We start from the raw sequence: 24,491 nt of genomic DNA, 5'->3' as shown, positions 1-24,491 counted from the left end.
TCTGTAATCTCCTCACACCGACCATCCTGCCCCATCTGCGTGAGCCTCCGTAGATCTGCTCTTTCACACACTCATTTGCCCTCCCTTTCACGTTTTTTCTTCTTCGCAACCTCGCTCATTCGCTCCCCGCGCACTTCCTCCTCGACCTCTACTTATCTTGTCTTTGTGTCTCTGATAGCTCTCTCACTCCTGCTGTATCTCCATATATCCCTCTCCTCTCCGAGTGTCAAACCTCGAGAAAGCTTTGAAGCCAGCTTGAAGAGTTTACGGCTCTGTCAAACGAGACCGCACACAAACACACGGCTGAAAACTATCCTGTCAAAACCTTTAAATTAATAAACACGTTTACAGCTGATAGGGCTGCAAACCTGTGAATTCATATTTACATTTACAGCTGATAAAGTTGGCTTTCATCTGCTGAATGACTCATAATAAAGCGTCAGATTAAAGGTTAAATGCATGTTTATCACTCACATTCTTTTGTTTTTAATCATCAGCAGAGGCTCTTGCATGCATGGGAAAGAGAGGGAACCAAACAGAGTGAAGTATTTGACCTGCTAAGGACTTAAGGGTTGATTACAGGCCTACACAGGACTCTGCCAGGGGGGGTAGCACACCGCCTTTGTGTCTTTCCCACTCAATCCCCTATCCTTGTCTCCAACACAGAGCACCGAATGAAGGAGGAAGAGAAAGAAAGAAGCCATAAACTTCCTTCAGCGCCCTCTCATGTCTCTATTCTCTCTGTTGTCTGTAGCCTTTTGTGTCTTTTTTAGCGCTGGTTTCTACAGGGGGTGGGGTGGGGGTGGGGGGGGGGGTGGGGGGGGGCGAGTGCTGCTGACCTGGAATAAGAGCTCATGAGGGTGTCATTAACCCGACATTAACCCTACGCTAGCGAGGGCCGTGCTGAGCCTGAGCCCGACCGGTAAACTGCGAGGGACGAGGACACAAATAATGAGATAAGATAAGCCTGGATAGATCCGTTAGCATGTCTATTAGCATGTCCATATTTTTGTCAGCTGTTTGGTCAGCTTCAGACAAGTAAGAGAAAGTGACAAAGTGTAGGGGATGACAAAGGTTGACTCAGGGAGACAGCGAGAGAAAAAAGACCGACAAGGAGCGAGAGATAAAGAGGTGAAGAGAGAAAAAAGAGCGAGAGAAGAGGAGGGAGAGCAGCGGAGGGGAAGGTGCCCTTTGATTACTATCAGCATTGTCTGCATTTGCATATGCATTCTTCTGCTACCTAAAATGCAAATGAGACTCCCTGCAAATCCAACTAAGAGCCTTGTCGGCACACTGTATGCGTGTGTGTGTGTGCGTGTGTGTGTTCTCCTTGACCCCATGTTATCTGTCATCATCCCTTGTTCATTCCCAGCAGAGGGGTGTAGATGGAGGAAGTACCCCTGACCGCTTCAGTCTGACACCTGTCTGTGTGATGGATGGAGGGGAGGGCGGGACGGATTGACGGATGGATGGACGGATTGATAGACCGTCACACAAGGAGGAGGGACACTATTAATCACAGGGGTCGTGCCCTGTTAATTAAAACCCACGGAGATGCTGGAGATAAGATTGGATTCTTATCTTTTCCCTACTGTATGGCTTCATTGAAGGAGAACCCTCCCACCCAACTCCCATTCCTACAGAGCTTGCTATTAGAGTCGTTCCGATACAGATACCGATACGGAAACCAATACCAATACAGATAATGATATGGATACAGATACTAAAACTGGTACCAATACGGATACCAATACCGATACAGATACCAATACCGATACGGGCACAGACACCGATACCAATACGGATACCAATACCGATACGGATTCCAATACGGATACGGATACGGATACAGATACAAATACCGATACGGATACCAATCCCCATACGGATTCCAATACCGATACGGATACGGACACAGACACCGATACGGATACCAATACCGATACGGGTTCCAATACCGATAGGGATACAGATTCCAATACCAATACGGATTCCAATACTGATACGGATACGGATTCCAATACGGATACGGATTCCAATACGGATACGGATACCAATACCGATACCAGAATCGTTATCGGCCTCCGATACCATCTTAAATGTGGTATTGGCGAGTATGCCAGTTAATACACCTCTCCGATACCATAACAAATTAGCTCCAAAATATGAACTGGTTTTAGGTAAATCATCAAGTTACGAAAACAAACAAAAACACTGTGATGCTAACAGCTAGCCAAAGCTAGCAAAATGACCCAAATCAGTGTTTTTCCACCCATATTATGTATATTTTATCGCACTAGTATCAGAGGGGTACTCGGTATCAGCCAATACTCAACTCTAGGTATCAGGAATCAAAAAACGGGCAAGTCTCTACTTTGTATCATGTTAGCACTAGCTTCTCACACCCCTCTGCATTTAAAACCTGAGGAATGTGCTCAGTGGACGCCGCAGCTTTAAGTTTGTCTAAATTTAAATCCTCACAAAAACTGGTGGTTTGAAGAGAAACGTGTGTGGATTTATGTGTGTGGGTGTGTGATTGCCCAAAGCCAACAGTGCTAACATTAGCATGTGAAAGGGGCCTCTACAACAATAACCCTCCTCCCCATCACACAGGGATCACCCCCCGTCACCAGCAGCAGCAGCAGCACCCCCCCCACACCTCCACCCCTGATCCTGACCGGGGATCAGGGGAAGAGTTGGAGAAGAGAAAGGAGGGATAATGAGAGCAAGACAGAGTTGTTCCGATGCCAGAGCGCTACAGACGGACTGGTGGAGCTGGCAAACCTCCTCCACGTTAAGAACAACCTGGGAGAAGGAGACAATAGCACACACACACACGCACACACACACACACACACACACACACACACACACACACACACACACACAGCTTGATTGTCTGGTGGAATGCAAACCATTCCCTCCACCTGGGATTGGCTCGCTTCAGGCACTCACTTGTGCCATTCCCTTTCCTCGCTTTGTCACCTGCCATACGTGCACACACATATACGCAGATGTACACACAAAAACACACACGCACACACACACACACACACACACACGTCCCTCCCTCTCTGTTTGCCCCAACACACTCTTCTGCAGGCATTCCTTTCCTGGGCAGTCCTCCAAACTGTGAGTATACGAGAGGGAGGGCTTTGTTAGGCAGAAAATCAGAGATACAGTACACACACATGTACACTAACACGCGTGCACACACACACACACACTATAGATCAGCAATCCAACATGTCCAGAGTCCAGAAATTTCGATGCAATAATTAGAGGGGCTGAATACAGCGATTAGGCTCTCTTTCTATCATCCGCTCACTGCTTTCTGTCATCTCTCTTTCAGCTTACTCTCCTTTCATCACTCCTCGTCCAAACGCTTTTCTGCTGTTGACGAGACACTGCAGGTGCGTTGGAAAGAAGCACAAGCATGAAATCTCACTGGACGCAGGGAACACAGAAGCACACACACACATGAAAACACACACACACACACACACATAGAAAAACATTCCAACCCTCCCAGGCAGCATTGAGCAGAATCAGACGACAGAAGAAGAAGAAGGCCAGTGGAGAGAGAGAGAGAGAGAGAGAGAGAGAGAGTAAAAGCAGGAGGCTCCTCTTTATTCCTCCTCTCCGTCCGTTTTCATTTCAAATTCTCTCTGTTGTTTCTCCTCTTTTCTGCCTCTTGTCTCTCTCCTCCTGTTTCCGATCCTCCCAGACGGATCGCAGCTGTCAAACTTTTGACGTCTTCATCTACCTCGGTCATGACCCTGCACTCTGCAGCTAAACTCTCTCTGTACGTGTGTGTGCGTTGTGCGGCTGTCAGTCAGACTTTTTGACGTCTTCATCGGGCTCAGTCATGACCTCGGTCTTAACCACAGGCTTTATAAAAGAGGGGGAGTTCCCTCTCTCTTGTGTCTCCCTACTCGTCCCCTTTGCACCCGGTGACGGACCCCCAGCGGGGGAGGGGCGGCTCTGCATTGATGCCTTCTGCTGTCAGTGGCCTTCTTTCAATCCCCCTCTCGCCCCATTCAACATCTAATCCCTTCTTCCTCTCCTGAGCCGCTCCTCTCATCCTCCCCATCCTCATTACTCTGTGTCGAGACTCAAAATGAACTTTTCACATTTCACCGCTTTAGCTGAGTCTACTCTTGTTTAAGTTCGGTGCAGAAGGAGTTTCAGGGAAAGCTGAAATCTATTAGAAAAGCTAGAGTGTGAGGCTGACTGTTAAAACATTTACACAGAGCACGGGGACTTAAAATTTGCTCCAGATAAAACTAAAACTAACTCTGATATAAAAGTTATATAACAAGAAGGTCAAGAATGTGCAAAGACTTAAAAAAAACACCAGGCTGATTTAACTACTCACTGATTTCGCTCCTGTTACACATTTCTGTGGTTTCTTTCCAAGCAGGTCTGGATTTGTTTCGGAGGAGGTTTTTTTGCTTTAATTTCATAAAAACAAATTAAAGGAATAGTTAGACGTCTTCGGAAATACTCGTACTAACCTCCTTGCCCAGGGTTAAATGACAATATTTTTGCCGTTGTCATATCCGTCTGTTAAATACGAGGCATGGAAACGTTTAGCTTAGCTTAGCATAGATACTAGAAACGGGTAAAAAGGGGCTTATTTTTTCTTTTACATTTATTTTTCTGGCATATTATGCCTTTATTAGAGAGGGAGCTAAATGTGTCCTGATTGCATTCTTTTTTCAGTCGGGAGACGTTTAGCTTAGCTTAGCTTAGCTTAGCTTAGCACAAAGACTTGAAACAGAAGCTCTTTTTACATTGCAATTCCCCCACAGTGCCGTAGCGAAGCTATTATGCCACCTTTGCCATTTTACATTGAACCACGCAACGCCACCATTAAGTTAAATATGAGGCTTGGAAACATTTAGCTTAGCTTAGCATAAATACTAGAAACAGGGGTAAATAGGGGCTTTTTTCCCCTTTTACAATACTTTTTTGGCTTATTATGCCTTTATTAGAGAGAGAGCTAAATGTATCCTGACTGCATTCTTTTGCTGGTGACGTCAGGAGATGTTTAGCTTAGCTTAGCCTAGCTTAGCACAAAGACTTGAAACAGAAGCCCTTTTTTACATTGCAATTCTGCCAGAGCAGCCTAGTGAAGCTTCACCATTATGCTGCCTTGGCCATTTTCCATTGAATCACACAACACCAACGTAAAGTTAAATATGAGGCTTGGAAACATTTAGCTTAGCTTAGCATAAATACTGGAAACAGGTAAATAGGGGCTTTTTTTCTTTTACATACATTATTTTTGCCTATCATGCCTGTATTTGAGAGGACAGTGGATAATGTTGAAACAAGGGAAGAGATAGTGGAGATGACTGTTGGCAAGGGGCCGAAGGTGCGAGTCAAACCTGGGGCCGCTGCATCGAGGGCTGTAGCCTCTTTATATGGGACGCGCGATTTAACTGCTGAGCTAAACCGGCGTTCAATAAAAGTTATAAGTTAATAACTATAAACAAAATTAATTACAATCAACTATAAACAAACTAATAAACATGTTATATCTGGTGTTTTAAATTCGTAAAGTGAAGTAAAAACAAGTCGCTGTTATACGAGGGGTTATGTGTGGGACTATTTCTTGGCCTGCAGGCGACATCCCAACTCCTCCTCAGAGAGGAGACATACAGCATACTTCCCAAAATATTTAACTGTCACTTTAAGCTATTTGCTGCACAAAGTGAGGATATATGATTCCTTAGTTTTGTATTGTTCACTATGAACCCACCAGTCCTCACAGGTGTCTCTGGCTCAGCTATATTCACTTAGCTTCCATCAATCTGTCTTTGCCTGTGTCTGACAGAGTTATTCTGACTGAGAGTCTAAAAGATGCAGAGACCTTCTGACATCAGTGACGGCAGGAGAGACAGATGATCTAAATCTACTCTCACATCCATCTGCCCTCCCTCTTCTTCTCTTTCTCTTCGAATCCCAAACTTAAAATGGGAGAAGCGTCTATCCAATACTGCAGGGTCAGACTTTTTCCACCGAGCAGCATTCCGTATTCATCCAGACTTTGATGGATTTCGTGCGAGGCAGCTGAGCCCGGCTAACAACACTGACAGGCAGCGAGAGCGACGGAGACAGAGAAGAGAGCAGCAGATAGATAGATGGCACTTCACATCTGCTGCAGGTTCAACAGAGTCAAGGGTCTCTCTTAAATCTCGTTGAGGAGGAGCATCTTTCAGGCCTCAGGGACCACCCCGCCATCCTCCTCCTCTTTTCACAGAGAACAACGGGCCAAGCAGGCTGAAGGTTTCAGAGAACGTTTGTCACACGGAGAGATTTGGGCTTATTGCAAAGAGAAAAGTCAAGTTTTTATCGCTCTTTCTTCCTCGCCAACTGGCACCAACTGCATCCTGTCTTTCTGTCCATCTTCGCATCTCAGCATTTCTTTTTCTCTCTTTGAATTATGGCTCTGTTTGTTATACAATTAGCCTGCTGGGACAGGCTTCATAAATTAAACTGAGTGAGCACATCAGTGAGTCCCTCTCCCTTTTTTCTATTGGTCCATCTGCGTATGTGTGTGCGTGCGAGCCAACATGTTGTGTGTCTGTTGTGTATAGGCTTGAATAGGGGGAGTGAAGCCTTGTTGTAAAAGTGTCTCCACCGAGTCTGTTGTCCCCCGTTCACCCCACTTTCTCACACAAACACGCAGATTTAGACGTCTTCACTATCACAACAGTCATTACACGTCATCCACACCACATGTATGTTGGTGAGAGGTGTGAACAGCTTGCATATTTGTTACCGTAGAGTTCAGTCCAGATTTGTAAGTGACAGAAAGGCATTTTTTTAGTCCAGATGGCTGTTGTTATGTCAGCACACCTCTCAGTGAGACCTCACAGCTTCTCCTGATACTAAGTGCAGTGTTTAAAAAACTCATCACGTCTGGGACTTATTAAAAGATACAGGATAAACTAATTAGACTGAGGACACTAAAGTTCTGTGACATGATGGTAGATTCAAACTGGGTTAATCAATGTGATTAATGCTTAGGCTTACTTTTCAAAAGAAGCTAACTAAGAATATATAGATTGTTCCTGCTATTTCCTAAAAGCAACTCTACATATTTTAAAGGAATAGTTCAACATCTTGGAAGATGATTTTGTTTCTTGCCAGTGAAGTGTTTCCCGGGCCGTTGTTGTTTTTTTTACTTTATTTGGCTCTGAAAGTACCATCACTCACTCACTCAGTCAGTCAGTCACTCAGTCACATACTGACCCATGTGTAAGGCTGACCCCGGCGGTCAGCCAAAAAGTCTGTTCCATTCTTTTGCTGCAGTCAGGAGACATTTAGCTTAGCTTAGCTTAGCACAAAGACTTGAAACAGAAGCCCTATTTTACGTTGCAATTCCACCACAGCGCCGTAACGAAGCCCCGCCGTTCGGTCGCCTTTGCCATTTTACATTGAACCACGCAACGCCAGTGCAAGGTATAAACCTTGCACTTCACATACACACACCCATCACTGTTCCGCCCTGCCGGCTCCGCCGTTTACACAGATGCCATTTCGCCTCTGTCACTACCTCCTCCACCATTCTTGTAAAAGGGTCTAGAGGGAAACATCTAGCCTCACCCTATCCAAAGGTAACGTTAAAGGACTGTGCTTACATAGCGTTTTTCTACCTTGCAACCACTCAAAGCTGCTTTCACACCACATGTCACATTTACCCATTCTCGGGCTGATGGCAGAGGCTGCTACTTAAAGTGCCCAACTGTCAATCAGTCATCACATTCACACCGATGGCTCTGCCAGCTGGAGCAATTTGGGGTTCAGCGTCTTGCCCAAGGACACTTCGACATGTAGACTGATGGAGCTGGGGATCGAACCACCAACCTTCTTATTGAAAGACGACCGACTCTACCACTGAGCCACAGCCGCCCACCAGCACCTTAAGCTTAAGAATTAACATAATATGATACGTTGCGGTTTCATGGGCCTGTGTGGGGCTTTTACTGGACCGGGTGCAATACGTCTTGAATCTTAATTTCACTTTGAGTTTGCCAGGCAGCCAGCAAAGAAATCCATACATTTATTATTGATACATGGGTTTTGATACTTTTCAACAGGACCAGGGGAACTCGTCCCCTGTTTCCAATCTTTGTGCGAAGCCTGGGGTTTCCAACAGGTAGCTCAGCCTGGATTTTAGCAGCTCGCCAAGAGGTTTACAGACGAAAATTAGACGACAATAAATGCGCCATGAAAGCCTCTTCCAACTTTAATTCAATCCAATGCACAGATGTCCCGCCCCCTCCAATACAAAACAATAGGCTGATCAGCTGTCAATAAATAACAGTGATGCTTCTGGCAAAAGTGTCAACGTCTGAACCTAACCAATTGCAGCAATGTTGCAGCAACCTCCATCAACAGGTCGGGTCAGTTCAATCCACATAATAATCAGGCAGGTGTTAATCACTGCAAAACCAAATGTCACTGTTGTCCATCATTAGCAAACATCTAGTTAACCCGAGTACTAATAATCACAGCGACATGGGACTCAGAAGTGGCAACACGAGGGGAGTGTAGAGCTTTAAGAGAGCTGAAAGGATCCATTGCACGTCACAGAATCAGACATCCACAAACCTTTACACGCGCCTCCCTTCTCCTGAAATCCTCGGTTGCAGAGACATCCACCAATAGGAACCAGCCACTCTCCATCAGCGCCGCAGTACATTTTAGGTTCCTCTCTCTCTTCTGATTGGTTGACGCACGACCCCCTGACCTCCACTAAAGAAGACGTATCAGCTCCGGTTACAGTGTCGGGAAAAGTGGCCAGGTTTCGGATGGTGAGCGGGCAGGTTTTGTAGAAAACGCGGACGGAAACCAGAGCGATGCAGGCGCCGACATCCTGAAAGGCCAGGTAGAAACCTTTCCGGGTCGTGACCTTTACATCGCGGACCTCAGTGTTCAGTTTCATGATGCGGTCACCGACGTCCACCTGGATGAACAGAGAATGAGTGATATTCATGAAACGATCAGTAAAGTGTGTCAGACGTGATTAATTCAATTTGTGTGTTCAGCTGAAAGTGGGAGTTGCTCTTGAACCGCGGCTGATCTTCACATTTTCAGCATTTGGCTCTCATCCAGATTGACTTCCACTGATTTCAAAGGTATAATAAGCTGTGTTGCCGACAATGCTCAAATCAGAAGTAATTTAAGTTAAGACAAAGCAGAAGCACCCTGGCATCATTCCTGGGAAAGCAGATCGGACATCCAAGATAAAAGTGCTTGTAAAACAAATGAAAAAATCACAGCTAAGTGCCACGGGGGGTTTCATTTTCAACATAAGAGCAAATTAAAGCCAGCGGAGGAGGGAGGATAAAGAAAGCCTGACTCTGTTGTTTAGTGTTACCTGAGTGAAGCTCTCGTCGGCTGCCACGGTGTCCACCTTAATGAAGCTGCTCTCTTTGATGTAGCTCTCTCTGTCTTCGTTTGACTCGTGGTAGTACAGATTGAATGTCTCCTTCAAGACGAGAGGGACAGAGGAGAAGTCAGACTGAGGCGTCCATTCATCATCATCAGCGCTCATCTTTTCTCTTAATATGATAATGAGTCAAAAGGGGGTTTTGTGCTTCAATAACCAGCAGCTGTAATATATAATAAAGCTCCATTAGCAGCAGTCTGTCCTTTAACTAATTAGCTTAAAAGTTAGCATGCTAAAGAAGTCAAGCCTTTAGCGAGATTTTGTTGAAACTTTTTACCTTTCCAAGCCCACAATGACAACTCAATGACTATTATGTTCTCTCAGCACATTATACGTTTGTTTCTGGTACCTTGCAGGTGCCGGTGACCCCAGGCAGGCTGTTACAGTCTCTCAAAGTGAACTTGACTTCAACGTAGACCCGCTGTGCACCGGAGCGAGGGATCCAGTCCGTCCTCAACCAGTTGTTCTGATTGGGTTCCAAAACATTGCAAACCTGGTATGTCCTGATGGGGATGTTCTTCTCGTCCATAATACTCACTTCCTCCCACTGCAAAAGAACACACACAACTCTATTATTATACCTGTGAGGGCGTGCTCTGATTACACAAACTTCAGCTCCTGGAGTACAAACTGTGTCAACATTAAGACCATCACTGTGAAATATGCACCATAAATATTAAGATACATTTTCTGCTTTTTAAGCGTCCATTGTTTGATTCATGCAGCAGTATGAAAATCAATATGTAGATATTTGAAACATCTTTAAAACAGATGAGCCATTGAAGTGATTGTTACTTTTTCAGTGCCAAAGTTAGAAGACAATTGGATGTAAAGAAGTTGATAACCGGAGCTAATTGTTTCTTATCCAACAACTTTGACGCCAAAAATTGTAAATAATCAGCTCCCAAGTTGCCTGCTGTTAAGTGAAGTGTAAGTGTCCAGTATTTAAAAGGTTGCTGACTCAGGAGTTTTGTTTTCAGAGTTTCTGTCAAGTACCTGAATGCACCGACAAGTAACATCTTGGACAACAGTCCCTGGATGCAGCTGCAAATTAAAGCTCCTGTGAGGAGTTTTTCACGTGTTATGAAACAGAGTGAAATTAATTCTGATGACTCGATATGAGCTACTAAAGCAAACCTGACCATCAGAGACAAGATGGATTATTTCTATATAGTTATTTTTAATGCCTGAAACTGCTGGCGGGGGGTAGGTGTCAGACGAAGCGATTAACTGCATGCTGCCTTTGTTTACATTTTCCAGGGTAAAAATGTAAAGTGAGTGATGCATGTGACCGTTAAAGAGCAGGATGAGATTCTTTTTGTTTAAAACCACCACTTAAAGTCATGATCTCGAGGATCACAGTTTCGTTCTCTTTGGCAGCACCTTTGGCGATAAATGGTAATTGCGGGAGCGCACTTCCCGGATATCCAAACAGTGTCGCATGTGGGACGGCTACAGCTGGCTCCGTTTGTAACGGTTGTAACTCTGGCGGACGGTCGCTTTCCTTTTTAGACTGTTTGCCTTCATCTGAGCGTCCAATTTGTTTCCTTTTCTTTGGATTTTCACTTCTTGTTGAAGTTGTATCTGTAGTCATCGATCTTTTCTTTGTTTGTTCAGCCATAGTAGATTACTGTTTACTCGCAACACTTGCAGAGACCGGAAAAGCAGCCGCTTAGCTCCGCCTACCCTCTCTGGCAGACCAACCACTGCTGGCTGATGGAAAACGCGTCACTAACTTGTGATTTTCTCCGTGAATGTCACCACAGACACCCAGTCTGTAATACTGCAAATGCAAAGTCTTTCATCAGTGGGCCAGAGGCTCAATCACCATTGTGTTGCCTCATTCGGAGATAGATAGCAAAAAAACTCATTTTCATACTGTAAACTAAACTCTGCTCTTTAGGCCCAGCAGACACGAGCTTTAACACATGAACCAAACAGGCTCACTGTGGAGAAGTTATCTAGCTTTTCTTTACACCTGACAACATTTTCGCCGCCATAAATACAGAAAATAAAAACACCCAGGTACATTTCAGATGCCGGGGCGCATCCTGTAATTCACTGCTGTCGTTCGACACCTCTAAGGCTCACATTCATTCTTGCATCGATATTCTGCAGTGTTCGGCGGTTCAGATTTGTTGCGACTCCAAGGTTTTTACAGGCACATTTCCATACGAGTGAAGCCGGCTCAACCTTCACTGCACCATCCATCTCAATAGGGGCGACTGTTTGCCTTGTACTGTGACCCTTCAAATGACCGCTGAGCCTCCCAACTCCAAATTGGCTTTTCATTGCCCCTGAATAATAATCTGCACTGGTGAGAGCTGTATACACGCTAAACGCACCGTGTCCACAGAGAGAGAAAGAGAGGCAGAGTCAGGGAAAGTGTGTGTGTGTTTGGGGGTGGGGTCTGCATGTGAGTGGGTGTCTAATTGAGCTTGATCGATATGTCATCAGGGCCGATCTGATTGGTCGATGATGGCTTATTACACATATGTTGATAAATCAATAGTGAGGTGTATGTTGGTAGCCAGAGAAAGACAAAGAAAGTGGAGGAAAGAAAATGATGTTTTTTGCATGTAAATATAAAAAGAACAAGGAAAAAAATACTTTTTTTAAGTAAGTTTGACCCAAACTTGTCTTAATTTTGGTGCATATCTAATGAGTTTTTGAATTTCTTTCATTATTTCTTCATTATTCTTTAATTTCTAGAGCGTAAACTGCTGAAAATGTAAAGTATAACTGTCATTTTTAACATTAAAGTTCTGTATTTAATCAGCTTAATCAAAAATCCCACATCGGTCGGGCTCTGTAGCTGTGCAGTCCTCTACAGTACAGTATGTGAGTGTGTACGCGTGAGCACGAGCGCCTGGTCACGTCTTTGTGTTTGTCTGCGTGCCATGCATGTGCCTGTCTTTGCAGTGTATGTGTGTATTGACGAGGAGAGCTGTAAAAAAAAAAAAAGCTGTCATGGGGTATGATGCCTCCTTGTCTCGTCTCTTTTTGAGGCTTTGTCAGCAGACAGAAATCACAGCTGTCAGAGGAATAAAAAAGCTTTGCCCCAACCATACAGAGATGGTGTTTTGTGTGTATGTGTGTGTGTAGCTATGGGATGCGGAAGGTGGGGGGTGCCTGTAATCAAAAGCTCAGTGCGTGCAGACCAGGACCCCGTCAATCAAGCAGCATGTGAGAGAATGAGAGCATGGTGACGGAAGAAATACGAGTCAAGTTCAGCAATAACTCTTAAACCAACAAAGACGTGAATGAGAGCAAAAAGAGAGGGAGGGAGGAAGAGGGGGGACATAAAGATGGCAGATCATAATGTACCAAAAATTTAAAAAAAAAAGATGAGAGGATGTAATATCAAAAAGATATTTCCAGGATTCATTCTGGCAACTGCTTGGTAGTAAAAATCCCTAAAAACTGACACCCACCACCAAGCTGGTTTATGCTTTCTGCTGTGCCAAACACGACGCCAGCGAGCTCATATTAGCACTTAGGCTCGCTGAACAACAGCACATTTCAAATCTGTGGGATGAATCTTTACAGTTTCCAGACCAAGTGTGCAAGTGTGTGTGTTTGTTTGTGTGAGTGAGTGAGTGAGAGATAGAGGGAGTGTGTTGTGCAAAAGAGAGGGCAGGTTGTAAACAGTGTATCTGTAAGAAGTAATAAATAAATAAGTAGAAGAAGAAGAAGAAGAAGAAGAGCTCCCACTCACCCCTCCCTCTGCAGGACTGGCTGCCCATTTCAGCTCTCCTGGCACTGTCCTGGTATCCAGCAGGGTCACTGAAATGCACACATGCACACACGCACACACACACACACACACGCATACACACGCGCACACACACACATGCAGGTTTAAGGGCAAACTGCCTACAGGGCTGCATAAATAAGAAATAAATAATACATTCTCAAGCAGTGAGAAATTAGTTAAATTTTTTCAACTCACTTCAACTTACCAAATATGTGTCCTGAGCACTTTATTGTCTATGGTATTTAACTTACTAATAATCATTATTGTTTTTTCAATTACATTTTATCTAATAAAGACTCTATAAAGCCTACTTTGGACTGATAGCATTGATTTAATGTCATAAAACCTTATTTTTACATAAAGGGACAAGCTGAACGTGTGAATTTGGAGGTTTCATTGTTCATAATTAAAACACAAGTATTTAGCATTAAATTGTGCACTACAGTGTGCACCACTGGAGCATGTTCATGTGTTAATATCAAAGAAACAAAGACTTTCCTCACTGTAAATAAAACAGAGAATGTGCAGCTGAACTCCTGAGTCAAAAACTCTTGCAAAAAAACTAAATAATATTCTAACATTTCCCCTTAAATCCAACTTTTTGACTGTTTTAATGCATATATCAGCCCTGCTCGTCACCGCTGGACGCGCAGGGAGCGCACGCGACTGAGTCTCCCAGCAGCGCAGGACAGCTGAAAACCCGAATCCGCTCGGACGATTCCCTCCTAAAACTCACCTTCGTTTGGTGGATAAATCCTCGTCCGCGTACTTGAAACCAGCGTTATTATCCAGATTAATGTAGAAAATGTTCGCCTTAAATTCGCAGCCATGTGTGCCGTGTGAGAGCGTGTGTGTGCGGGCTGAAGCGGCTCCATCCCGGTGGGAAAAGTGTGTGTTGAATGAACTCGAGTGTGAAAGCGAGTTGGATGCAGCAGTGGATACTGGGGCGGTCTCTTCCACTCAGATGCTTCCCTTAATGGTGATTCAAACGGTATGAGGCAGATGACAGACAGTACTGAGGTCCCTATCAGCGAATATTCATCATCTTTACAGTCTATTTTTCTAAAAGCGATAAAGGACTGCCCGGGAATGGAGTTTGGAGATAGCAAATATTATTTTGGCAGAGCTATTGTAAGCTATGTGATTAAAACGGGGGACCATGAGATGTAAAAAGAGACTTTCCTCTATATTAACTGCTTTAATAACTTCAAACAAAACAAAAAAATGGCGACTCTTCTTCATATTTCCCGTGAAAACTCTCCTGAACCTCATGTAAGACCAGTTTGGACCCCAGTTGGACACCTAATATAACATGAGATGCTATAGTTAACGTGCAGGACTCTTTACACAGTCTGTGTTTCACGTCAGAAGTGACATTAAGCTGGCATAACCCTGAAGGCTGCCCCCGGGCACGAGGGTCACAAACGTCACGTCATCACGTTTTTCTTAAATCACAGCATTACCAAAACATACAAGTGTAACATTCCTGATAAAGACCAGAACAGCTTGAATCTGGATGCCTTCATAGCAACTCAGTTTGTTTGAGGCTCTTTGTCTAGAGGAGGCATAACAACCCAACAGTGTGACTGCAGCGCCACCTGTTGATGGTTGTTGGGGAGGGAGGAGAAAGTCTGTGAATGCTTAGGGATGTTTCATAGCAGTTTGATGGATATTTTTAGGATAATAAGAAGGGGATAAGCTTCAATCATTTTCCAACCATCTGTCAACAACAGTGTTTATCATTTCATCTATAGAACATGGACATAATAAAGAGAGAGGAGCAGATGTATGATTTAATAATAAGATGTTATAAACAAAAAGCAGAGGACTATGGCCCTCATGTAGAAGCGTGGAGGAGCAAACAAAGAGCAGGCTCATGACCCGTCCTCCCACGCTCTCCCTCTCTCCAAGACGCTGGTGAACGCTCGCTCGTGATGGAGGCAAAGCTTGAGGAAGTAAACACTTTCATTTTTCAATTGATCCAGTCTTTCCCCCGTTTAGTGTTCGTCTTAATCGCAAAAAATGAAACAGAGATAGGCTTCACTTTGTTACGTCCTTGTTGAACAAAGACAAGTTGTGATTTGTTGAATTCGTCCAACAAAGACGACTGAATAGAAAGTGTTTGATGTCGAGGAGTGTTTCAAACAGGAAACTGTATGTGTGAGTGCGCCTGCATTTGCATGTATGTGCTTGTTTCTCGAGTGGTCTCCACCTCGCTTTGTGTCTCCGCAGTTGCTACGCCGAAACCATCTCGATCCCCTGTAAAGCATCATAATGGACCCAGGAAGAGCATCTGGCGCTTTGAGACGCCAAAAAACGATCGCCCCGCTTCGACCTGCCACTCTTCCCCCATCCACCATTATACCGTTTTCACGTTTCATTCTCCCCCAGCGCTACAACAGACTGCGCAATCACAAAGACCCAATTAGCCGAGATGGAATCACGATTTCGCTCGGGGACCGACGGGCCAATCAGGTCGGGCGGCGTATGGCGAGGGCCTATAGGGCGGCGGCGCAGGTGGGCGGGACATGGCTGTGGGGCGGAGGTGACTCGGTGACATGGATGGAGAACAGCCCCGTTGTTTCTGGTCATTTGTGTCACGGAAGTTTTGATTGATGACCGTCGGGATGTTTTTCCCACTCTCCCTTGAGATTCCCAGCTCTCCGGAGGGGGTTTCCAACACGGGCCCCCAGCTTCGAACCTCTACTTTAAGTTTGGCCCTTAGCCCTACGACACACAAACACACATCTACACACAAACACACTGTTACTTTTTGTTCCATGTGGGGCCCCAGATGGCCGCTGCCCACACATCTGTATTGAAAGCACCAAATATAGGCCCTGTGTCTGTTTTGGTTTCTGCACATGTGAACCTTCACTCACTCCAAGAGCCTAATGGTGATGAAGAGAACGGAAAAGACTTGAAGAAATAAAGCAAAGTACATACAAAGTAGCCAAATGTAAATGCGTGCATGTGTGTGAGAGTGTAAAGAGAAAAGCCCGAGGGACGGTAGGTGTGTGGGCGGCTGAGAGAGACGAACAAAAGAAGCAGAGAAGAGAGATGAGGAGCAGCGCACTGCCAGGGAGGATTTGATTGGAAGGGTGGGTGGTAGTGGTGGTATAGAGGAGGGGGTGGTTTGTGGGGGGGGGGGAGGTTGGGTGTTGAAAAAGGATCTTCCCTCAAAGCCTCGCTAAGATATTCCTGGAGCGAGTCAGGGTTTCATTTGGCGAGTGCTTACATCGTCCTGGGAGATAAAACCATTTAATATTCACACGACCAGACTGATATTCTCCGGGGTTATACGGCAGATAATAGTCAGATCTTCTGAATCTGTGCGGTGTGAGCGTGTGTGGTTGAACTCCTCGGGTCGACAAAGCGTCATTAGCATGTCAGAGGCGTTTTTTCGTTAGGACCCAGCTCTCTCTGTAACAGCTGCTCGTCTGGCGAATTACTCAATTTATGTGTGTGTACGTGCGTCCGTGTTTTTCTTTTGCACGCGTGTGTTCGATATAAACAAAGGAAGAGACGAACAGAAGGTTTCATCAAAATCACCAAAACACCAAAAGTGTTTGTGTGTGTGTGCATCATGCGCTCACTTTGATGATCGAGGAAAGCTCCATCAGCATCTTGCTTCGGAGCGTATATGTGTGTGTGTGTGTGTGTGTGTTTGTGCACGAGGAGTGTGTGTGCGTGTGATTGCATAAACATAGTGTCAGAGTGATGAGATGTTCTCTGCATCCATCTGTTCTGCTGGCATTTACATCTTTAAAGGGCTACCATTGAGGAGGGATGAAAAAAGAGAGGGAGCATAAGAAAGACGGAGATGAGCCGTTGAGTGAAGAAATTCTGCGATATTGTTGGTTTTTGTGAGTCAAAAGAGCACAAACGCACTCTAACTTCACCTGTGGAGCTGCGAGGCTCCGTTCTGACGTGATCCTTTAACACGTCTGAGGGTTTCTGAGAGTCTGTGAGAGGATGTGTGAGAGTGAAGCTGCACTCTGTCTTCCTGTGGATGTTGTTATGAGTGTATCTTTCGTGCGAATGTCTGTTTGAGAGCGGTTTTCATTGTTCTTGTTCCTCCTTATCTGCCGTCTCGGTGGAGAGCCCGGGCTGTTTCCCCCCTCAGCGATGTGACCCGGCTGTGATACCACACGCCCTCCTCTCCGCAGATAACAGACCACCCTAAAAATACTCGTCTTTCTACCACGCTACACCCTGCCCCTTTATTCTCCTCACCTCTTCTGGCTCGCTGTATCCTCCAGGAGGAAGCTCTGCCAGACTAAAACACCTCTGGGCGCTTACCGATGTCACAGAGGTCCTTTACTTTTATATTTCCCCCCTCTTTTCTCCTTCTACGACTCATTCTTTCGGAGGCCGTGGATGTTGCAGCGTCGGCTCGAACAGCACAAGTGCAACTCAGACTGTTACATCACAAGTTTTCTTATCATTTTCCACAATAATTCCTCATCCACCCGCCCCCCACAGCTCCTTCAGTCACCCACACTCTGGACACGCAGGGCAGATGGGATGTAGGAGGAGACGGAGAGGACAGAAGCTGCCCTGCGCGCGTAATTATACATCCAGTAATTTAACATAACTCCTCAATAAAAACATGGAAGAGGGCATTGTTTTCCGTGCCTCACGGGTTTGACAGTCTGGAACGTTGTTAATTATGATAAACTAGGCCCTTTTTTTGAGGATCATGTCACAGCCAAATAATTTGAGAGCTTTTTATAATCTCTCTGCTGCCTCGCTCTCTGACTAAACTCTGCTTTATTGTGAAGTGCTTTTAAGGATGCTGACGATGACCCTGTCTGTAGTTTGGAGGAAGTTTTCTGCTAATTTAATCGCATTTATATCGAGCTTCTCTGCCACATGTGACGTTTGGGGTTAGAAAGCTGTCGTTTTTTTGTTCTTTGTGTGTGTGTGTGTGTGTGTGTGTGTGTGTGTGTGTGTGTGTGTGTGAGAGCGTATCCTTGCCTTTCTTTTTGGCCCAAACCCACGCAGGTGACCAGAGGGGGCCTTGTGTGGGTGGACAACTCAATGGTGGACCCCCCCTCTCTGTACCCTCCTCTCCCTGCCCCGTCCCTCTTTTCTTGCCCTCCGTCCACCAGTAGGAGTCCAAAAAAGGAGGAGAGGGGGGCCAGGAGGAGAAAAGGGCTGTTTCACACCCACACTTGTACAAAAAAAAACTCTGGCCAACATTTGGAATCACCAAAATAAAAGCACAGTGATGAAACAAATGTTAAAATGCATGTTAGGAGTAGTAACTTTTGTGGAGATAAATAGATTAATAGATAAAGAAATTATTAACTAATGACTAATAACTATTTTAATAAGGGATTGCCTGTTAAATCAACAGCGGAAGCTAATGAGTTGCTCGTAGTGAGAAAACAACACTTATAACTCTGTGGTTCTAGGGAGCATTTTGAAACATGCTTATGATGTTCTGTGTTCTGGATTTGCTCATACGTTAGCGACACGCTACCAAATATAATGCTAATACGCTAGCAAATCAAGTTGATAAGGCAATTTTTCCATATTCACACGGCGCCCTTATTCAGGATGGGACGCTCAAATGCTGCTAATGTTGAACTGCTGTGAGCCGTATTAATATAGTGTATCTGACAAGTAGTTATCATTTCACCTCTTCCTGATTAATCAGCACTTGAAAAGTCAATAGATTATGAAAATCTGGCGATATTTCAAGGTAAAACAATATGTTTGATTACGCATTAGCTACCGTGAGGCAACAGCTAAAATTAGCAGTCAACCACTTGCTAGCTAACATTAACTTTGCTTGCTTGTAAACTCAAAGCTAAAATTACGTTAGCTAGGAATAACGCTTTTACAATTATAGGCAATCACATACCACTACCAAACAGCAATGTTAGCTTTTAGCCACTTCCTAGCTATAGGTAATATTAGCTAGTAAGTGGCTGCTTATCTGACTGTAGCTAACGGGTTATCAAAAATGATATTTAACTGGAAATATGATTTCTCTCACTGTTCGTTGTCTTTTAAGTTGCTGACCGGTTAAGAAACGGTGACAAGATAACAAGTTGTCAGATACCTTGAATTAATACGACTCACAACCTGGAAAACACCACATTACAACAGCAGGTAAGCTTTCCCGCGCTGAGAGTGATGTCAGAGGAAAATGGCCGCTGTGAATACGGTCAATGATTTGTCAGTGTTGTTATGATATGATCACCTGCCCAAAGTTGCCTAGATAATTCACTTGTGGCTTAAAGTCATTTATAGTGTTCAAATTATAAATATGCTGAATATGGCTATGAGTTTTTTAAGTAAAGAAAAGTGTTGGTACGTTTCTGGTTAAGGTGCCAGTGATTTTCCAGGATTACATTTTTCAAATAGCTTGTTATGCTTGTTTGTAAGTCCAGGAAATAGTATATAAATAGTGAATATTGGGAGAAGCAATTTTTACATTTATGAACCCAAAATCAAATTTTTGACGTTACCCCTTAAAAACTGCCGAAACACATAAAAGTTTATCAAAATTAGTTCTGATTAATTTTCCTTTGGTCACATGGATTAACTGGCTCATTCTCTCAGCTTTATATGACAAATCATATGTTTGTGTCATTCACTGAGGAAGACAGGGTGGTGATAAGAGGCTGTGTGTTATGGATTAGCAGCGATGAGTTTGTCAAACCAGACGATTGTCCAGTTTATCATGTAACCTTTCACTCTATCAGCAGCCACACAAACATGTGCACAAACACACACAGCGAGGGGATGAATTAGAAGCCTGAAAAAAAGCCCCTGAACCAGAGAAAACATTGTGACGCACTGTGTTTCATGACATGATTAGTGTTTGTCTTGTTTAACAACCATCAGTGACTCATAGCAACACTGCCCCCCTATGGGTAGAGGTAGAATAAAACTGCTGTTGGACACCGTCAAACGTGGCATGAGTTTGTGTGATGTGCTAAACTGAGATGTGTGGGCTGAACTTGCCAAGTGGGAGGACAGAGGAGGTTTCAAGGAGGCCACAAGTTGGGCAAGTCATAACGAGAACATAATGAGTCATGATCTCTGAAACCGTCACAAGATGACAGAGCCCAGAGCGGTCACAACTAATTAAGGCCCAGCAGATCAGACGAGGGGATGTTTAAAGGCTGTAACAAACAAAATATATACTGACGTCTAATTTTATAAGCTTAATATCGAGATGACATTAATATTCTAATCAGACTGAAATCTGTCAGCACAGAAAAGGGAGAGAAATTTCCATTTCTCTTCATGTCTTTGGGCGCAGGGCAGGGGTGTGTCCGAGGGGTGGCCTTGGGGGACAGAGGCCCCCCTGAAATCTTCTTGGCCACCATTAGGGTGCCGCCACATGATCCTTAACTATGATCTGCCCGATCCGAGGCAGGTCTCATGTAAAAACTTACTTAAGCTGTGTATCACCAGGCTGCTAGTAGCTTTTGTGACATTTGAATGTAGCACATTTTCTTTTGTTGGTACTTCATCACAATCACAGCAGGAAAACACAAAGACAGGAAGGACAACAGCAAGGGAGAAAATGACAAAGTAAAACAGGAAATGAAAACTGAACACTGAAATGTAATTAATACAAAACTAAACAACAGGGACGAAACAATTTAAGTCTTAGTAGTTAATCTAGATATGATTAGTGAAGACAGACATGGTCATTACATGTTATTCTGACGTGTGTATGTGCGCAGACCTGGGGCCGATACCACGAAGCGAGTTCAACATACACACGTACAGCACATACAAACACACAACGCTGGTTATCAACTCGATAAGTCAACCCAGGGTTTCTATGAGCGTGTTCACTTCAAAGTGGCGGAGTCTGCAGTGTATGACTAATGTCAACACAGGGACAAGTCTGCTGGTAGCTGATATTAGAAATATAAGAAGAAATCACAGACTGTGTAAGTGCACAAATTTAGTGTGTAATAGCACTGCTCCATCATCAGAGCATGATATATTTATTATAACACTCTTGTTACATTAGATTAATACCTTGCACAGATGTATGACAGACTTCTTTTAGCCTCAGCCGTATCAAACTATGGAGCAAATAAAAATGAATATAAATTACAATGTAAAGCAGTAAGAATGCTTGCTTTCATATATTTAAGTACAAACGTACTTCAGGCTTCGGTGCTTTTATCAGTTTCTGTTGTAGATGTATATCAGTAAAGCACCATGGATATCTTTCATGAATATATTTCATATAAAAAATCATTTTGTTTACCGCTCTCTCTCCCTCCTCCCTCTCAGCTCTCAAATCCTGCTAGGTGGTGTTTAGTTCAGGTTGATCTCTTATCTCAATCAAACGGAGCAGGTGAGGGGTTCATAAGTTATCATGGTGATCTACCCTGATAAGAAGTCAACCACCTTCGTAGTACCGAACACTCTGCGTTAACCCTGAAAGTACCTTCATAACTGCAAATCCTGCGTCAGGGCCTCCCAGCCAAAAGGTCTGTACACGGCCCTGCGCTGGAGATGGACACATTTCTGCCGTATGAACACACCTACTACTCATAGCTACGGTAAATGTGTTGAGACCTAGGAGTCTCACTCAACAGCACGAGGCCTTCATGCTTTGACAGCAAGCATCTGCGTTTCTAAAGCGCCCTTGAGCAAAAAACACACAATCCCCACCAGCTATAGGGGCCCCAAGCTGCTGCTGGCCTTCACACTCTCGATTTCGGTGAGCAAAGGGCAACAGAAAATAGATTTCTCCAGAGTATCACACTGAGTAGCGCACGAAGAAAATCACTTACTACAGTCAATGACAAGCTGTAAATGTGGGAACAGAAACTCCGTGGTGACTTCACAGAATCCAGTCATGCATTCATTCATGAATGTTGCTTGCTGTGCAGGAGGTGTTTGCATTTACAACTAGTCATTTACAGCTTGAACATATCGTTTTTGAAACGTACAGTATGATACGGAGCGTTTACAACTTGAAGATGTTGTGTCTATCTAGGTCAGCTGAGCTCGATTTGGAGTTGTCAGCTTTCTGCACACTAAATAGGTCATGCTAACGAGCAGGGGGGTTTTGACAAGCCGCTCATACTCCATCAATTCTCACCACAAAACAACCCTGAGATCGCTGATTATGTAAAACACCCTGACTCTAGCTTTAAGCTACAATGTCAAATTATGACAAAGGATATTAGAGTCCCTTTTTGTCAGGACTACAAAATATATGAAGCAAGAAAGGGCAATGTTGCGTGCAACAAATCTCGTTTAAGTGTAATTACGCACGCGTACGCAGTGAGAGATGCAGCAGTATGGTGAAGCGAAGGAGAAATCTAAATGAAACAAAGCATGTGTGACGATTAGAATCGCCTGGGCTGTATAAGAGGAGCTTCACAGTACCATTATTAACCCAGAAAGCTTAAATATAGATGACAGCCCAAGGAGATTGTATGAACTTAATGCATCAGTGTTGCAAAAGGGCACAGTGGAAGCTTAATTGATGATCAAAGTGCAATGTCTGCATCGCGTGGTGCCATGATGCAATAGTGGGCTTCCTGTCCCCAATTTAGGAGCCACAGGTTTTAAAAAAAAAAGGAGCACAATGAGTATATATATAATTAAGAGAAGATGTGTGTTCAGTAAGTCCTCAACTGGTTCTCCGCACCGTCAGCATGGCTCCCAGAAGTCTGATCTCCGTCGCAGCCGTTCTCCTCTGCCTCACGCTGGGTCTGGTCAGCGAAGCTCGTGCTGGCGGTAAGTTGGTTTCATCACTCTTCACTGCCTGCCAATCAACATAAAACACAGATTTCACATTCGGCTCAAATGATCAGTGAGTGATAATGTTGTGTGTTTGTGTGTGTGGAGTAGATTCCCAAAAGGCCAGGGCCTGTTGTACCCGATACAACCATCAGCGGATACCTTTCCGACTCCTAACGGGCTACAGAGAGCAGCGCTCCACGGAAATGTGTAACATTGACGCCATCATGTAAGAATCTCTCCTACCAAAGCAAGCCACAGTCGGACTCGCTGACTGTAACAGATGTTGATCATGTACCTGGTGAGACTGATAGCACTGATTGGATTTAATCCAAAATGTTCAAAAGACACTGGCAACTGTTTTGCAGAAAGCAGAACTGAAGCTGTGTCTGTTGAACGTTTGCCATAAAAACCTTTTGATGTAGTCGACCACAACAGTAATAAAATATGTGCGTGAGTTTTTAAGATTGACAAAATCAAGTTACAAAATAAATCTGTCGATCAAACCTTAAAACCTTTTGAGTATCAGCAGAGTACTTGGTGGGATGACTAGTGTTGTTCAGCTTCTTTCTGACTTTTAATAGTTAATTCCTGGAATTATATATTTCAATCCTGAAAGAGAAAATAAAAATCTTAGATGTTCAAAACTTGGCAAAAAAAGAAGAAGAAAGAAAGTAAAAGAAAAACACGTTTTATTCCTCAAAATAAGTAATTAAAAGCATTGTTTGAGCAACGCCACTGGAACTCAGGTATCAAACCATAGTATAAAGTCATACGTACGTTTGTACATTAAAATGCTCTCTCTCTGTGTCTGATAATGTGCTTCATTCCTGTAGTTTCTTCACTGTAAGAAAGAAAGAGATATGTGCCACAGAGAAGGACGAGTGGGTGCGCAGAGCTATGGACTACCTCAGGTGAGACGCTCCTCCTCACTTTTTAACACCATGTAGTTTCAGTTCAGTTATTTCTTTGTGAGTAAAAACTTTTTTTTCAATCTCTCCAGCTCTAAACTGAAGGGGATGTCCAAGGCAGCCGAAGCTCAGACGAAGAAAAGAGGAAAGTCTTCATTGAATGATGGAAGTGGATCTTTCTCCAGCACCACAGAACCTCTCCCAAACAGCACTGAAGGCTTCTATGAGTGAAAAACGGGTTGTGGACTTTTTCTGAATTTGAAGCTTAATAATTTGTGTTATTAGACTGACTCAGAGAAATGACACCTAATGTGATCCAGTCATTTAGGGGATATTAACTCTGATGTTATTACTTTTTCTTGCTAAAATATACGCAGCTTCAGCCCTATTACTCACATATATTACATATAGAGCAGCAACAAGTCATCGTGACTTAAAGGGAACCTGAGGAGAACAGCTTTGAGTCTGCTGATGTTCATAATGAGCTCAGCCACTTAACAAATATTACGATTGTAATGCTTTTTTAACTTTGCTGCTTCTTTAAATCTGCTGCTTCATCAAGTTAATGTGCAAAAATATCCAATAAACAATAAATAAAAATAAATCTAATTCATAA

The 24,491-nt window shown here is 43.9% G+C and overlaps 2 protein-coding genes across 2 annotated transcripts in view; one reads left to right on the top strand and one right to left on the bottom strand.

Moving 5' to 3' along the window:
• LOC138611682 (ephrin type-A receptor 4-A-like) overlaps positions 1–14,126 on the bottom strand; it is a 29,836-nt gene extending 15,710 nt beyond the window's left edge. The window contains exons 1-5 of the mRNA XM_069684867.1: positions 13,960–14,126; positions 13,185–13,252; positions 9,816–10,013; positions 9,395–9,505; positions 8,626–8,980 (exon numbers count right to left, since the gene is read on the bottom strand). Coding sequence (XP_069540968.1) covers positions 8,626–8,980; positions 9,395–9,505; positions 9,816–10,013; positions 13,185–13,252; positions 13,960–14,098 — 871 coding nt within the window. The 5' untranslated portion in view covers positions 14,099–14,126. The remainder of the gene's footprint in view (positions 1–8,625; positions 8,981–9,394; positions 9,506–9,815; positions 10,014–13,184; positions 13,253–13,959) is intronic.
• Positions 14,127–22,862: 8,736 nt separating this feature from the next.
• Positions 22,863–24,491, top strand: LOC138612004 (C-C motif chemokine 20-like). The gene is made up of 4 exons (XM_069685292.1): positions 22,863–22,961; positions 23,076–23,193; positions 23,801–23,878; positions 23,968–24,491. The coding sequence occupies exons 1-4, from the start codon at positions 22,880–22,882 to the stop codon at positions 24,104–24,106; spliced, it is 417 nt and encodes a 138-aa protein (XP_069541393.1). The 5' UTR covers positions 22,863–22,879; the 3' UTR covers positions 24,107–24,491.

The sequence above is a fragment of the Semicossyphus pulcher genome, unplaced genomic scaffold, assembly GCF_022749685.1.
Source record: "Semicossyphus pulcher isolate SPU_LCO1_2020_fin unplaced genomic scaffold, fSemPul1.0.p SCAF_7, whole genome shotgun sequence".
Lineage (NCBI taxonomy): Eukaryota > Metazoa > Chordata > Actinopteri > Labriformes > Labridae > Semicossyphus > Semicossyphus pulcher.
Note: the sequence above shows the minus strand (reverse complement) of the source record. Positions and strands in the feature narration are given on the sequence as shown.

Excerpts from the sequence above, each read along its gene's own strand:
- LOC138612004 (XM_069685292.1), top strand. The coding sequence starts at position 22,880 with ATGGCTCCCAGAAGTCTGATCTCCGTCGCAGCCGTTCTCCTCTGCCTC. Across the intron at positions 22,962-23,075 it reads CAGCGAAGCTCGTGCTGGCG|ATTCCCAAAAGGCCAGGGCC; the intron begins GTAAGTTGGTTT and ends TGTGTGGAGTAG. Across the intron at positions 23,194-23,800 it reads TGTAACATTGACGCCATCAT|TTTCTTCACTGTAAGAAAGA; the intron begins GTAAGAATCTCT and ends TCATTCCTGTAG.